The sequence below is a fragment of the Cynoglossus semilaevis genome, chromosome 10, assembly GCF_000523025.1.
Source record: "Cynoglossus semilaevis isolate Cse_v1.0 chromosome 10, Cse_v1.0, whole genome shotgun sequence".
NCBI lineage: Eukaryota > Metazoa > Chordata > Actinopteri > Pleuronectiformes > Cynoglossidae > Cynoglossus > Cynoglossus semilaevis.
Genome location: NC_024316.1, coordinates 2,196,632 through 2,212,684, shown reverse-complemented (window position 1 = coordinate 2,212,684; position 16,053 = coordinate 2,196,632). Strand labels below are relative to the sequence as shown.

Here is a 16,053-nt window from a genome sequence, read left to right as displayed (position 1 = left end):
ATGTTTCTGTTTCCACCACGTGCACGTCTGTTCTGACTCACATGGTGGTGTTTTGACCAGTGCCAGGACGTGGCCTCCAGGGGTCTCCCCGGGTCAGTTTGAGTGGGCGACGATATTGTTAATCGGATGTTTTCCACTGATAAAGTCTCCTCTGTCTTTGAGGTCCGTGCATGAATCAGACGCTTGTCGGGGGTTCGTCCGCAGTGGCCGGAAAAACAGGACACAAGTCACATGTTCACAGCAAGGCATCTAGAATGTGTGTGTGTGTGTGTGTGTGTGTTTATGTCTATTAGCTGGGATTAATGATTATGGCAGGATTGTAACGGCTTCCTGTGTTCCTCAGTCTTTAATGCACTCAGGATGAGTTCTTTTGTTTGTTTGTTTGAAGCTCTTTACGTACAGTAAACTTGTACGCATGAACACACACGTGCGCACGCACACACACACACACAGGAAGAAGAAAAGGGTAATAGTAAAACAGTGTTCGAGGAAGGAATTCTTCCCAGTCCTAAACACAAAGGTCTCATTCTGTTCAATGGAACAAAAATGGAGGCAAAGGAAACGGACAGAAATGGAAAGATGAGGAGGAGGAAGAGGAGGAATAGGTGGAGGGGGGGTATTAGATAAAGGAGAGAGAGAGAGAGAGATTGAGATGAAGATGGAAGAGAAAGAAAGCATCCAGTGACAGCACAGAACTGAGGATGTGAGCAGCGGACAGGGGAAGAGAGGAAACGAGGGAAAGAACCAGAGCAAAAGTCGACTCTAATCGGATTTTCTAACCCTCCGCCCTCTCTACTTCTTCTTCTTCTGCCCCTCCTCCTCCTCTTCTTTCTGACCCTCACATGAACCTCTCACAACTTTTTAAACTGCATGCAAACCTCTCTTGTTGTTCACATGATAGCCTTCACAGTTGGAATAGTCAGCGGAAGATTAGGTATGGGATCATTTTTTGTTCTGAGGTCTTCTGGACCCAGAGTTTAACGATTTTCTCCAAAATAAATCTGATTAATAAAACGCTGAATACCAAAATAATACCAAGATTAGGTATGGGATCATTTTTTGTTTAACTATTTTCTCCAAAATAAATCTGTCAAAGATTAATAAAACGCTGAATATCAAAATAATACAATTTCCATACCAGAATTTGGGGCAGTGGTGGCTTAGTGGTTAAGGAAGTGGACTTGAGTCCGGAAGGTTTCAGGTTTGAGTCCACCAGCTGCCACGTTACCGCTGAGGTGCTCTGAGCACGACACCGTCCCCACTCACTGCTGCCCCACTGTTCACTTTGGTGAAAAACAGAAGTCAGTGGTGTGCTGTGTCACAATGACAAGTAGTTCACTCTCACTTTCACTTTCCTTCCTTTCCCAGAGGTCAGTCAGAACTGGAGAAGCCAAGACGGTCCAGTTGTCTTTACTGTTTTTTAAAAACACTGACCTGTGTGACCTGCAAACTGCTTTCAGAAATATTTGGCTCTCCAAATAGCTCCAGTTTTATTAGCCGTATCATTTGCAAAAGCAACTGGCACAAACTGATCTGATTCTCTACCATTCTCTGCATAAAAACCCTTGACAATTGAGAAGAGAGTTCCCGGTTCTAAATATTTATTTATTCTAAAGCAGCAGTCCCCAACCTTTTTTTTTGTAGGGATGTCCGATATGAACTTTTTGCCAAAATCTGATATGCCGCTATTGTCCAAACAATTTACGCTTCTGATATCAACCGATATGGATATATCCAGCCAAACTACAGTAAACGTCTCAGGATCCCACAAGTGATTCCAGCATGTTTGGCGAAACCCAGGCATTGCATTATCGGAGTAAAAACCGATAACGATTCTCACAAATCGTACATAATCATGCTAATATCACGCCAATAATATCAGTCGGACAAAATTTAGGACATCCCTACTTTTTTGTACCAATTTGGGTGGCGGTCATGGAGACTGCTGCCCCCGCGACCCGGTAACGGTTAACAGATGAAAATGGATGGATGGATGGATGGGATTGAACCAGTGATCTCCTGGCTAGAGTGACTTCTTCAGAACTAAAATGATTCTAAGAGCTACCTCATCGTCCTGACAGTTTTAATCCTGCTCTGAACTCTGCTCTGTGACCACGTCATCTGAAAGTTCAGTTCATCTGAGTTATGCTTCTTTGTGGATGAGGCTCAAAAGAAATATTTTAATGAGCGAACGATGTGATTCAGCCTCTGCTGACATGCTGCAGCTGCTGAGTCATGATGGAGAAGAAAAGGAATGCAATTGTGTAGAGTTAGGAAACAGGGTTCGGACAAAATGCGCTGTTGTTCCAGAAAGTGAAAGAGATCAAAACTGAATTTAGTTTGTGATGTGACGTCAACGCCACAAAGCTGCGCTTTGACTGTTCAGGTTTAGCAGTCGAATCATGAATTGAAATTCAGAAAGGAGTTGGTGTAAAAGTAAAAACATAAAGAAAAATAGCAGAAAGGAGTTGGTGTAAAAGTAAAAAAAGAAAAAAAAAAATCATCTGACGTTTGAAATAAGAAAGATTAGTTTTTGTCAAGTTTGAGGGACATTTTGGATCAGTTCCTGGTCAGTTATTCTTGACTTCCTGGTCAGTTTTGATATTGTCTCTTTGGTCCCGCCTTACTAAATCAAAGGTAACTTTTTTGGGCCAGTGTTGAAGCATTTTTGGACTTGGTTTTACCTTTCATTTTGGACAAGCTGTCTTTACCTTACCTTTTGATATCTGATAATGCTAATCTATGCTAATTTATTTATCTTTTGCTTGTTTTTAGCTTTTTTTATTTTACATTAGATGTTTTAGGCTGATGTTTAGGTATGCTAGGCTAACAGACCTGGTAAAACATATGGCATGTTCTCTTTACGAAAACAACATTATTATCAGTTATTAAAACGAATTGGGTCAGACCTTTGCAGACTAGCCTACAGTTAGCCCGTTTACTACGATGTTTACATATATTCTATGTCAACACACAGACTGAAAATGTGAGATTCAGTTTCAAAAATGAATCTTGAGCCGTATCACGAGTCTTATTGATAGGCTCCTTTAATATTAGGTTACATATAGAGCGAGGAAACTCAGCTGCGGTTTTAAGGGTGGACCGTTTGATGGTCACCGGTTTGGTCCAAACCCTGTTCCGGGAAATATATGATCTAAGCCTGCCTGAAAAAAAACCTAGATCTCGTTTGACTCTGGTATCCACTGATTCCTCTTTCTCCTTTTTCTTCCAGGTTCTACTCTAGATCGACCACGGCTGAGGTCGCCACGGTGAGAAAACCACACAGATGGGTGTGTTTTGTGTTTGCATGTATTTGTGTTTGGGTTTAAATGAAGTTGCTACGAGTGAAGAGAGAGGAATTCCAGACAAACAGAAACCTGGAGAAGAGCAGTGGTGGCAGATGCTCCACGGTCTGAGCTTCAAACTTATCTACACTGCCCAATGCTCTCTCTCTCTCTCCCTCTCTCCCCCTCTTTCGCTCTTACTCAGTCCGACTCACTAACTGACTCAATCAGAGCTGCAGCCTGTGGTCAATTCATCGATCGGTAAATTATAGTTTTATTAGCCAAGGCAAACACTCAGTGGCTCCAGCTTTTTAAAAGCAGAGATTCGATGCCTTTCTCCTCCTGTATTTCACGTTTGACCAAAACCATTAAGACAGGATAGGAGGTTTTTTTTATGTACTTAAACGACCTCAGGTCTTATTATCACTGCAACAGTTGTAGTAACCCCTCGCAGACACTTGGACAACCTTAGCCCTGCCTGGTGTTTTCTGCTTAGTCATAAAGGTGTAACATGCAAGAAAAACACTTTAATTCTTCCTAAAGAAACATTTCAATCCTCCCTTTCCTATAAAAGGTGCAAAAGGCCAAAAGTCAGAGAAAAGATTTTAGACAACAGCAAACAGCAGCTGTTAAAACCCTCTGCTGCCTCCATCATTCACTTTAAAGGTGTTACCGGATTTTTTTCGTGTTTAAAAACAAACCGACCACAAAAGGCAGCAGGAGACAGTATCCAGTATCACTGGAGCTAAAATCACCGATCTGTAGTTTGGTGTAGGGTTTATAATAGGAGGAGAAATATGTAATGTTTTTTTTATTTTAAAAGCAGTTTAGGCTCAGTGTATTCATTATTTTTTTGGGGGTATTTTTTTGGGTGTGCTCTCAGACAATGGTGTGTTTCCGTGTCTAGAGAGATGGGTGTGAGAACGGAACCGGAATAACTTCAACTCCTGTGAACTGTTGTAAGACAGAGGGACGAAGCGTGAATAATTCACCTGAGCGTGATCGTGTCTGACTGCAGAGCGCCGTTTCATTCACAATTCATTTGAAGAGGCTCAGACATTAGGAAGGGAGAGTCGACGCGCACACGCACCTACACACACACACGCTGAAAACGGCAGTCTGTACACACCCAATTCTAATCAGGCATGAGCACATCGTCAGCATCAGGACCTCTTCACGGATGATGAAGTTACAGCTCAGTGAGTATCTCTCTCTCTCTCACACACACACACACACATACACACATAGACAGAAGTGACATGCCATTGTTTTCCCCCCTTACCTCTCCAGGTGTTTCCTCCTGCCCTCCGTCCAATCCCGTCCTTCTGTCGTCTTGTCCAACGTCTCGTTCTCCTTTTCCCTGGTTCCTCAGTTCTTCCTCAGTCCTATCCCCTGATCCCTGATCTCCTCTCCTATCTGTCTTTTTTTTCCAATCTATGCCCTGATGCTGCAGTGCCACATATAACACACCCTTCCGAACACGGCCTCTCCTCCCTCCCACCTTGCTCTAAAGACTGGTCTCTGATTGGCTGCTCCAAAGAGATGACATCAGTCTCTCTCCCCTCTCTCTCTCTCTCTGTATTCCCCTGGCTCCTCCGGCCCCTCCCTCCTCTTTTACCTCCACAAACCCCTCCCTATTTTCTTTTTCACCATCTCCATCTCTCTGTTTCCCCTTCCTCTTTTTTTGTATGTCTTTTTTTTGCTATCCTTGGGCCGTCTTGTCAAACCACAATCCCTGATAATTGTTAAAAAATATATAGTCAAACATGAACTTTTTTTCCATGCTGTTTAACAACACATTTTCTTTAATCTTTGCTCCTTTATAAGTGCCATTTTCATTCAAAAATAATCTAGACGGTTTATATTTGTTTATATGTCTTTGAAATGGGGATTAAATAAATTAAATAAACTATTCATTTGTCTCACGTATCTCCTTGAGATAGAGCAGGCTGGACCAAGAAGCAGAACACATGCTAACAGTGAGGGGCAACAAGGATTATTTATTTTTAATTTTTCTAAGTGCTGCACAGGTCTTCCAGGTAGGCGTTGTAAGGCAGTTGTGGCGAGTGGCGGATCCCGGACGGCAGGTAAATGCTGGGGGTGAGGAATCCTCACGGTTCTGGAACAAAAAAAAGCAAAAACAAAACCAAAGAAATTCATTTTAAATATATGTCTGTTAACATTTTTCCAATCAAAAGACTTTCGTACTAGTTAGAAATTCCATACCGTGTCCTGATATTAAATATCAACAATACTTATATTACGTGTTTATTAACACTGTAGAACTTAAGTTATATTGTTAATTTGAATATCAAAATGATCACTATGGTCATACGAGCTCAAGGGTTAAAATAAAAGGAGTGACTGCAAAAATTAATTGTGTCTGCCCCCATTTAGTGGCATCAATTGAAATCACAGTTATTGTGCATTGAATAGCAGGAAAAAAAGTAATCAGTAATTACCGTAAGATGGAAAACTACAAATTTTAGGAAGCTCGGCAGGCTGGGCCGTTGTTTGCCCATTTCTGCATATCTTTTTCTGAAGAACTGTTTTTTGTGTTCTCTTCACAGAATGTGATATGTTGCACAATCAATTCTTGTAAATTCTTCGGGGGTTGATTGTGACATACCAGGAGACTGCCAAAACACTGGGTATTTCGTCTGAAAACATTTTGTCATGATTCTTCTTCTTGAGAAACAGGAAATGCTTTCTTTTGAAGTTTACATATTGAAGGCCAGTGGATTGTATGTGAATCTAAGGTCTATACAACAGTGGAATCAACAAGTTACTGTATTTCCAGGATTACAAGTCACTCTGGAGTATATGTTGCACCAGCCAGCTAGAGTGCCCTCTAGCGGGTGTCAGTGTGAAAATAACGAACATGTAAATGTTCATAAGTAAAGGAGTCGCATGAAAATAACGAACATGTAAATGTTCATTAGTAAAGGAGTCGCATATACTGGAACACAAGCCCAGAGTGCCCTCTAGTGGCTGTGAGTGTTAAAATAACGATCATGTGAAATGACATTTTTAATATGTAAGTCGCACCTGAGTATAAGTCGCAGACCCAGCCAAAGGATGAAGAGAGAGTGCAACTTATAGTCCGAAAAATACAGTAGTTGAATCTTTTAATCAAGATATGGTAGACCTTAGTGTCTCAGCAGTAGGTGGTGCTCAGCGTGGCGTTTTCGCTTTTGATTTGTCAGTACCTCATTTGACTGCGCTCTTAAAAACGATCTTACTCCATCAAAGATGTAAGGTTATCAGATCTTAGCTGATCTGGGTTCAAGTAAAGCAAACCTCACCAAACTAATGGATTTCATATCCTCACAGTATATGTTCATGTGTGAGGAAGTAGGAAGTAGGATCTGTCATTAGTTCTCTTTGATTTTTCATCAGCCTGGCTTCACTTCACCTTCGGCATTCTTTTCCCTTTTTAACCTGTCTTTTGTCCTTCGACACAGGAGATGAAAGGTCATCTTTATTCCGTTCCACTTTGTATCTGCATGTGTGTGTACCTTCAAGTGCTTTTATAGATTTAAGAAATCAATGTGCTCCACATTGGCCTGTTTAGTTTTAGTTGAGCTAATGACTACGTTCTAATACCTCTGAATCAGCACTTCATTTTGATAGAGGAGATCGGGCCTGAAGTTTCATTGAGATCATCCATTAAAAAGGATATGTATGCTCCCATGGGCGGGCGGGTCCGACTACACTTTAAAATAAACACTTTAAAGTCCGACTACACTTTAAAATAAACACTTATTAGACAAATTATTATTAGACTAAAACATTGAGATATGCTAAATGTTCATAGACTCAAAACGGACCTAAGGTAATTTGACTTTTTTCTGTTATCTATTTTGGTCAAATGTTACCATACTGTGGATGTCTTTGACATAGTAGAGGAGGACTGACTGTAAATGAAACGCTCAAAATTAAATAAATGTTAAGTAAACCACCAGGCCTAGGCTTTCTAGTAGGTTCTTCAACCTGTCTGTCAGTGGGTTGGGCCACCAAAAGGTGAAAACAAAGGGGGGCGAGGGGGTTCTGAAGTCTTACCTGTAAAACAGGTGCGTCTGTAAACACCCCCATTAGCATTTGGTACTTTCCTCTCATAAACGTACAGTGCCAAAAAAAAAAATCGACCAATCAGAGATTTGGTTGAGCCCGAACGTATCAACACGTAAATCGATTACTGAACCGGGAGATTACTGCCCTAAAATGCAATGTTATGTGAATCTCCAGCGGTTATGGCTTGAAAATATATTTTCGGGTGAACAGGACACATAAGCATACGAAGTTTGACTTCCCAGCAATTTGCCGAACTTCCATCGTGAACTTGAGAGATTGTGGCTAGGCCGCGTTGCTGGCGAGCCCACCATAGCTCCGTCAACTTGGACACTGCAAACGTCAACGGAACGCCACAAAAACCGCGAAAGAGCGGCCTGTCTCGACGTGTCTGAGGACGAAAGAAGTACTACCGCTGCTGGGAACATTCAACTCTGGGTCACCACTGTAGCCGGACGAGGAAACACTGGAGCTGAAGGTGGGTTAAAACTTCATTTATCAACTGCTACGACTAGCGAGAAAAGAGCGCCAAAGTGTGCATTTTATTGGAACACAAACCCATGGCCAGTTCATATACATAAGTAAACATGTCCGCCACGACGTCACTTATAAACGAACGGCTTTGAGATAAGTACTGACAGCTATCCTCTGTGGGCGCTGATTGACGATAACCTGTCTTTAAATATGATGTTTTCATATCTTACTCGGTCTCATCCTATCTCTGGTGGAGATGTAGACAAGATATTGTTGCCATATGTTCATGTGTTTTATAGTTGCACTCTGTTTTCCAGTTAGAGAAGCTGAGTCATACTGACGGTAAATTATATCTGTCAGGAAAGAGGGGAGAGAGAGACGGAGAGAGAGGTAAATTATATCTGTCAGGAAAGAGGGGGAGAGAGAGACGGACAGGGAGATATTGTGTGTGTGTGTGTGTGTGTGTATATATATATATATATATATGCGTGTGTGTGTGTATGTAATCGATACAGCGGATGAAGGTTGTTCTCTTATGTCCTTGTCTAATGTCTCAGACATGTCATCAAGCATGTACACCCACACACACACATACAGTACACACACACACAGGTAAGTAGATGAAGCTCTTATCTTGGAGTGAACAAGGACAAAAGGAAGAACCTGGGAGAGAAGCTAATGGATGTGCTTCATTTCATTCAGGCAACTTAATTTGCTGAGGAGGAGACTGAGGGAGATGATGCAAATACCTTTTTGGTTAAATCAGTGGTTCTCAAAGTGGGGGGCACAGGGTTACTTAATGTGGTAAGGAGGCTGCAGTTGCTAAAATGATTTATATATGCATTATATATACTTAGTCTATATTAACAGAATAATGTTGTATTTTTGAAAACCAAATTTTAAAAAAATTCAATCACACATTGAGCAAGCATTTTGGTCATGATAGCGATTTAAAAAACCTTTTTAAGAGGAAGATATCCCCAGGAGATCCAGGACGGCCATAAAAGAAAGGGGACTATGGGGAAGATGGCAGAGGGGGTAGAAAAGGGCAAGGGAAGACAGACAGTTGGGGAAAAGTGAATGGTGGTGTTATTTCCTTTTTGTTGGGAATATAATTGTTTAGGAATTCCTCCTTTTCTTTTCCTTTCGGCTTTGTCCGTTTTTTCAGGGGTTGCCACAGCGAATCATTGTTTTCCATCTCTCCCTGTTCTCTGCATCTCCTACTCTGACTCCAACTATCTGCATGTCCTCCCTCACTGCATCCATATATCTCCTCTTTGGTCTCCCTCTCCTTCTACTACCTGGTAGCTCCATCTCTAACATTCTTCTACCAATGTATCCGCTGTCCGTCCTCTGCGCATGTCCAAACCATCTCAATCTGGCTACTCTAACCTTCCTGTCTGTGTTGTTCCTCTAATGACCTCATTCCTGACCCTGTCCATTCTTGTCACTCCTAAAGAGAATCTTAGCATCTTTAACTCTGCCACCTCCAGCTCGGCCTCCTGTCTTCTGCCTATTGCTACCGTCTCTAAACCATACATCATGGCTGGTCTCACCACCGTCCTGTAAACCTTTCCCTTCACCTTAGATGACACTCTTCTGTCACAGATCACTCCTGACCCTTTTCTCCAGCTGTTCCATCCTGCCTGCACTCTATTCTTCACCTCTCCTCCGCAGTCTCCTCTGCTCTGAACAGTTAAGATCAATGAGCAACAGTTTACGGTTTATTGCCCAAGAAAAGTACTTCACATGTAAGTAGGCCTTCAACTATCTAATATATTTTGGAATTGAGTTTTCTGTCAATTTAATTTTCATATGTTTAGTAATTGGATAAATCATACTTTTGTGTTTTTATTTTTTAAAAACAAAATCTTAAAATGGGCGAGCAATTGGCTGTTATTCCTCGTAAAAAAATTTTTTTAAAAACTTGTTTTTGATAGATCAAACAAACAATGCTTAAAATGTGGCAGGTTTTCAATTTACAGGACAAATGCTTGAAATTCTGCTCAGGTTTGCTTTGGAGGGAAGAGGAGTGAAGGTCAGCAGGAGGTTTCATGTGTGTTAATGAGACTGAGGTGTGTGAGGGTGGAGACGAGGGTGAGAGGGGTGATTTGTGACAGAAGAATAGCAGAAGAGTTGAGGGAAGGTTTATAGGACAGCGACAAAAGGCCGAGTTGAAGGAGGCCGAGATGAAGATGCTGCGAGAGGCCAGGGTTTAAAAAATTAGCAGATCACAAGGTCAGCTAAGGTCGAGCGAGTTTGGAGCTGTGCTGTGGTGAGGTAGTGAATATATTGGAAAGTAATGTTGGAGATGGAGTTGTCAGGCAGGGGGAGAAGAGGAAGACTACAGAGATGAGATTTGATGATGTACTGAAAAATGAGACGAGGAAGTGGATGTGTACATGACTTGGAAAGATTATGGAAACCACAGTTTTGTTATTTGTTTACCAATTATTTTTAGTGATGGTTATAATCAATAACCAAAGACTAACGGCCAATGAGCCAATCTCAGAAACAGTAATGTCTCCGTAAATATGTATGTAAAATGACCACAAATGTTTTCATCCTCATGTTTTGAGTGAACAGTCGTGCTTGTACATGGTTGACCCTAATGATGTCTCAGGATAATCAATGCAGGTGATCAATGTTCAACTCCTTCTCTTTGCCTATGTGTGTGAGAGTAAGAGGGAAATAAGCAGAATTCTCCTTTCTTGAGTGATAAAATATTTTTTTGATATTATATTTCATTATTTTCATGATTAAGTTTTTTGGTTTGATGCTGATATTGTAACTTTAAATCCACTAAAATGCTTTTATTTTATGTTTTTATTTATTAAGTGGTGTAATAACAAGAATAAGAAAAAAAAATCAAATTCTGATTGTGATTGTCATTGAAAGACAAAAATGTTGATGTCAGACTCCTATCTCCTGTATGAACACTGCAGATTCACTGTTCATGACGATGCAATTTATAGCTAAGCAGTAGCACCATCAGGTGGTTGAACGTTGAACTGCAGCCCAACGAACCAAAGCAGACGTAATTTCGGCAGATTATTTATGGGTTAAAAAAAAAGAAGGAAAAGTTGTTTCTTTTTCTCTTTCTCCCTCTTTTCTGCCAACAACTGTGATTAAAAATGACTAAAATAGTGATTTATGAACTAATTACTACCAATGAGTTAGTGATCATTTGTATGAAATTATGCTCTTATGATTAGGCTAAACAATTATAGCTCTAAATGTGAGGTACGTTTGTTATGAATCACAATAACACACACTTCTAACTAAATTAATTTTTAAATTTTTCTAAACTTAACTTAATTTTCGATTTCTGCCCACATATCCTCACCCCCGGCCCCCAAATCACCTACTGCGTATAACTGTAGGGAAGTTGCTCCCAAAATGTTCTTTACGTGTAGATAGGACTATTGTCAACTGGGCTTTTTAAAAACACTTTAATTCCTACAAAAATGCAATTTACATTGAACAAAATAAATAAAAACTCTCAAATCCTTGGAATTCCCTTATGCTGTGGGACACAAAAGACAACATTGAAACTATAAATCCCTATGGTTTTCCGATGCAACACAGCAACAAATTGTATCTAATTTATTTAATTTATTTTAAGACTTACATCTTTCACAATTGGGGAAAAAAAGGCGTTAACATGGAATTGTCTTCTTTTACGAGACTTTACATTCAATAAACATGGATTTCATGCATTTAATTTTAATAGGGTTTGAACAAGTCATATATATTCAAATTAGGGAATGAAAAAAAAAATCTACGTTGTGTATAAGAAACACTTATGACCATTTAATAATCAAAGTATTGTCCCAAAAACACTTCCACGAAACCTCATGACTCACAGTTTGGCTAGCACCATGTCAGTATACTGGAAGGCAGTAGGTTTCTGTTAGACTGTCCAGCTATCAATCAAACATGGTGTACAATCAGTTGTGTCCTTTAAATATTGTATAATTTTGTAAATGTATAATTATTTTTCTTTAAATACTGCTGACTTTTTTAGATGGTGTTCAAACCAGTGTACCAACGCACGTCAGTGTGCCATGAGAGATCCTCAGATGTACTGTGGTAGCAACTGTGACAGACAAAAGAATGAATTACTCTCCGACCCTGTGGCAGCATGCGGCTATGAAAACTTAAAAAGAGCAAGAGCTGTTGACGAAGATCCTCATGTGTTCTTTTTCTTCAGTTCCTGTGGTAAATCGGCATTGTGTTCAACTTAACAGGCCCAGGTTTCACACTGCGTGGGTAACATTCGTCCTTACACTGTGGTTACAGACAACAGAGGGTTGTAAACTCTGGTTCCATCTGGTGACTTGGAGCCATGAGTCAGCAACTCCTGGATGGTGATCCAGTTGTCCAGGATTCTTCGGTTCCTCTTCTTAATGATTTTTTTCTGACTAAGAGACAGGATGTTGTTACAGTGTGAATCTTGTTGCGTGTGGAGCTGAGCAGCATGTGGTGAACTGTGGTCTTGAGCACTTCCTGATAGAGATGAAAGTTCCCTGGAAACCAAAAGGAAGAGGTCAGATTTAAGATGTGCCAAGCAGTTACACTGTGCTGTGTGTGATTTTTTTTTTTTTTTTTTTGTGGTTTCTTTGTGTTGCACTTCGCTTAAATTTTCAATTGTCACCCCCCTGCAATGCATCCCAAACGTGCTACTTCTTCCAAGGCTGGTGCTAAGCCTGAACGCCAGCGAAGAATGATGACGATCGCTGATAAGGTGGAACTTTTGGATATATATAGATATAATATATCTCTATATATGTTATTAATAGAGTAAAAGGTACCCACCTTGTAAACAGTACACGGAGGGTTTAACAAAGTCCAAATACACGTTAAACAATTAAATAAATATGGTGTCATTAGTTCTCGGAAATTCAGGAACCTGTCTACCGCGATAAATGAGGGACCAATGTAATCAATTTAAAAAGAACAAATGAAAATTCAAGTGAATCAATGTGGCAGATAAAATGTACAGGTTATTAAAAAATCTCAGGCTAAAAACAGCAGTTGAATTTATTTATTTTCTTTTGTGTCAGCTGCTGCTGTACAGATTAGTCTTCAGTGATGGCGCTGTAGAGTTTTCAGTACCTAGACATCTCCAGCCGACTTTGCATCATGAACTCTCTTCTCCGTTTGTACTCTCTGGCTCTGAGCATTTGCTGCTTTCTCTCCTCTTTGCTCCAGTATCGACCCTGTGTAACAAAAATATTGAGTCATAAAAATGATGATTATAATAACTGTAATTGTTGTTCTGAACTGGCTCAATGACAACTTTTGGGACATACTGTATGATTCAAAGACTGTGCACCAGCTATTAAATACTGTTAAGTGTTATATTTTTCTCAATAGTCAAAGTCAACCACAAACACTGGAGTACTTGGAAACGATGATTCTTTTAACAAGAAAGGTTAGCATAATAATATAAAATGCTAACATCAAATATATTATAACATTATGTATGTATGTATTTTGTGGATGAGGATGTTATGGGTACGTAGCCCCTTTGATGCTAAATACCAGAATTTCCTAGTAGTCAGTGAGAACTGAAGAAGCCTCTTGTATGAGAGGTGAAATGTCTTAAAAAAAAAATCCTACTTTGTCCAGTTGCCCGCTGTGTAACTATTTTTATATTCAATGACCTGGATGCCTTAGAACCTACACAGAAACATTATTTATGTCCATACCAGACCTGTATTGCGCAAATAGCTTAATATTAAACAAACTTGTTGCTGAATGTTAGCCAGTGCCTTATGGGGCTATTCTCAAACTTTAGTTGGCTTGTCCTGTATTACCCCCTCATTTTAGACTGCTGTGGTTTAACTTTAGTGGTTCTTGGACTGATTCTGTGGTTCAGATTGGACTGGCATGGTTCACAAAGAGTGTGAAGTGGTTGGAAAGAAGTTTAGCTCATCTACGCTAAGTCTTCCGTACTAGCAACCAAGATAACATTCCATATTAGCTGCTACTTCTCCCTCGGAACATGTTCTAGTCTTGTCCACCTATGAGATTCTACAGCTAGCTTGCAAACACTTAGAGATCCTATCAGAAGAGTTGTATTTGAGTGTCTGTGGTGAGACTGCTGCCCTTATGACCCACTCAGGGATAAGCCATAGAAGTTAGGGATGTGTAGCACAGTCCGGGAACTTAAAATGTCCATGGTTGTGGCATAATCTCTACCTGTTTCATCTCACTGGCAGTGTCATCATCAGTCGTCATTCCACTGCGCTCCTCTTTGATCTTCATGGCTCTGGCCTTCAGGAGTCGATCCCTGACTGGACGCTTGGCCACGTAACGTGTTCCGTCACTGCGGATCTTTACCTGGAAACAGTAACAGTGGAAACACTGTCAGAAAGCAAGGTAAAGCATCGAATACATTTCTAGATATCATATAGTAGACTTAAGCTAGTCTATGATATCTGCTGTCTCAGGCTGGTTACATGTGCAGGGCTAGCCAAAGTTTAGCCGACAGCTACCTTAAACTTTAGACTATTAAAAGCCATATTTGAAAAATAAGGTAAGACATGAAAATAAATCTTTAAATGCTAAATATAGATGCTCATATCAGCGTCATCAATGACAACTCATCACCTTCCACTCCATGCGCTGTGGGGAAGCTGGTGACTGTGTCAGCCCAAGTGGTAAAGCCAATCCTAATCGTGAGGCACCTCTCTGCTGGTCCTCTAAACCACCGTGGGCGCTGGTCACACCTCTGTGGCTTGCTGGGCCACTGCTGCCCATTATCAACCCTCTTTCTGCGTCCACCATCACTCTGTCGTTCACCTGGTCCAGAGGGTCCACCAGTCCATCTGACGGCAGCGTCATGCAGCTCTGGTAGCGTTCTAATGGTTTGTTGTGATGTCGTCTGCTGAAATAGGGACTGGACTCTGCGCTTCCACCAGCCGGCCGGCCGGTTAGTCCGTCTAAGTAAAAGACAAATTAAACATGACAGTGCGTCTAAGTAAAAGACAAATTAAACATGGCAGTAAAACAGAAAATGGATCTTGAAGATTGATTTGAACAATACATGATGACATATATGTATGTATAAAACACACATTTTTGGTGATATTCTTTTTGTTTTCCCAATATAAAAATGTATCCAGTTTTTTTTTTTATTGTTATTAGATATTCTACCCCACCATAGTATCAGTGTAAAATCGTTAAATATAGTTTTGTAGTAGCTTTATATGATACATTTTAATCACTTTTTGGAAAAGGATTTTTCAGTGTAGACCAGGTTCAGGGCCCACATACAACCTAATTAGATGCCAAGTGGTCTGGACCAGGACAATTATGACATAATTACATATAAATAACAAAAAGTCTTGTTCTTTCTCCTTTGTTTTCATGCAAAAACGTACATTTGATAAATCTTTATACTTTATTTTTACAAGACATTTCCTGATCACTACGTCTTTGTGTAGTTTATTATTTAAAAAAGAAATCATCGAGCGGTGCCGGATTGAACTAGTTTATTCTAGTCTCATTATATGAGATGACACATAAGACGTACCTATCCTGCAGCCGTGGGTTCTATCCATCACTCCCCTTCTGGACGCCGACCCCACCTCTCTGCTCAAAGATCTGATAAATACAAAGACAGACAACCAGAATATTTTCAAAAACCCACACCATTTTTGCCAACTTTAACCAGACATTGTTTGCGTAGTAATCATTCAGACAACCTGAACTTTGACGGCGTGGACGGAGTGGAGCTTGAGCGGTATGCTCCACTGCCGTTATTCATTTCATACTTTCTGCAGGTGCTCGGAGAGTAGGAACAGCTGAGGTTGGAGTGGCGCCTCTCTCTGTCCTGCCTGTGCCACTGCGGTTGGAGCGGGAAGTTCAGAGGTGGGAGTAGATGAGGTGGAGACAGGAGTCCTCGTCCTTGTAACGCTTCCTGCTCTTCCTCCCCGTGGAGGGGCGGGATCTGTTCTGTGCTGACCAGTGGAGTGCTGTGGCAGCTCTCTCCTCCAGTGTTGTAGGCGCTGGTGCTGTCTTTGTCATCAGACCGTTCTCGCTCAGGGAGCTCATTGATGGCTGACAACTCATGGTGATGAGGGTCGTCCTCCTCGTCATAGTTGGCCGCTTCTGTAAGGAGTTATTTTGATTAGTATCGGATGCTGTTGAAAAAGCTGGTAAAACCCCGAAAGTAGAGGCTATTGTTTGGTGAAAATGTCGAAAAGGTGAAAAT

At 40.7% G+C, this 16,053-nt stretch overlaps 1 protein-coding gene and 2 long non-coding RNA genes across 5 annotated transcripts in view; 2 read left to right on the top strand and 1 right to left on the bottom strand.

Moving 5' to 3' along the window:
• LOC112487630 (uncharacterized) overlaps window positions 1–4,570 on the top strand; it is a 7,290-nt gene extending 2,720 nt beyond the window's left edge. Inside the window, exons 2-3 of the long non-coding RNA XR_003050910.1 lie at window positions 3,233–3,269; window positions 3,490–4,570. This is a non-coding gene — a long non-coding RNA (uncharacterized LOC112487630). The remainder of the gene's footprint in view (window positions 1–3,232; window positions 3,270–3,489) is intronic.
• A 2,456-nt stretch (window positions 4,571–7,026) lies between these two features.
• The window catches only part of LOC103384529 (uncharacterized), a 25,013-nt gene continuing 15,986 nt past the window's right edge, over window positions 7,027–16,053 (top strand). The window contains exons 1-2 of one of the 2 annotated variants that reach the window (XR_001760648.2): window positions 7,027–7,833; window positions 14,057–14,216. This is a non-coding gene — a long non-coding RNA (uncharacterized LOC103384529). The remainder of the gene's footprint in view (window positions 7,834–14,056; window positions 14,217–16,053) is intronic. The other variant, XR_003050911.1, reaches the window with a different exon arrangement.
• Window positions 11,167–16,053, bottom strand: part of LOC103384528 (PDZ domain-containing protein 4-like) — a 22,574-nt gene continuing 17,687 nt past the window's right edge. For both annotated transcript variants that reach the window (XM_025059519.1, XM_025059520.1), the window contains exons 12-17: window positions 15,545–15,950; window positions 15,373–15,443; window positions 14,448–14,779; window positions 14,037–14,177; window positions 12,948–13,051; window positions 11,167–12,358 (exon numbers count right to left, since the gene is read on the bottom strand). In XM_025059519.1, coding sequence (XP_024915287.1) covers window positions 12,115–12,358; window positions 12,948–13,051; window positions 14,037–14,177; window positions 14,448–14,779; window positions 15,373–15,443; window positions 15,545–15,950 — 1,298 coding nt within the window. In that variant the 3' untranslated portion in view covers window positions 11,167–12,114. The remainder of the gene's footprint in view (window positions 12,359–12,947; window positions 13,052–14,036; window positions 14,178–14,447; window positions 14,780–15,372; window positions 15,444–15,544; window positions 15,951–16,053) is intronic.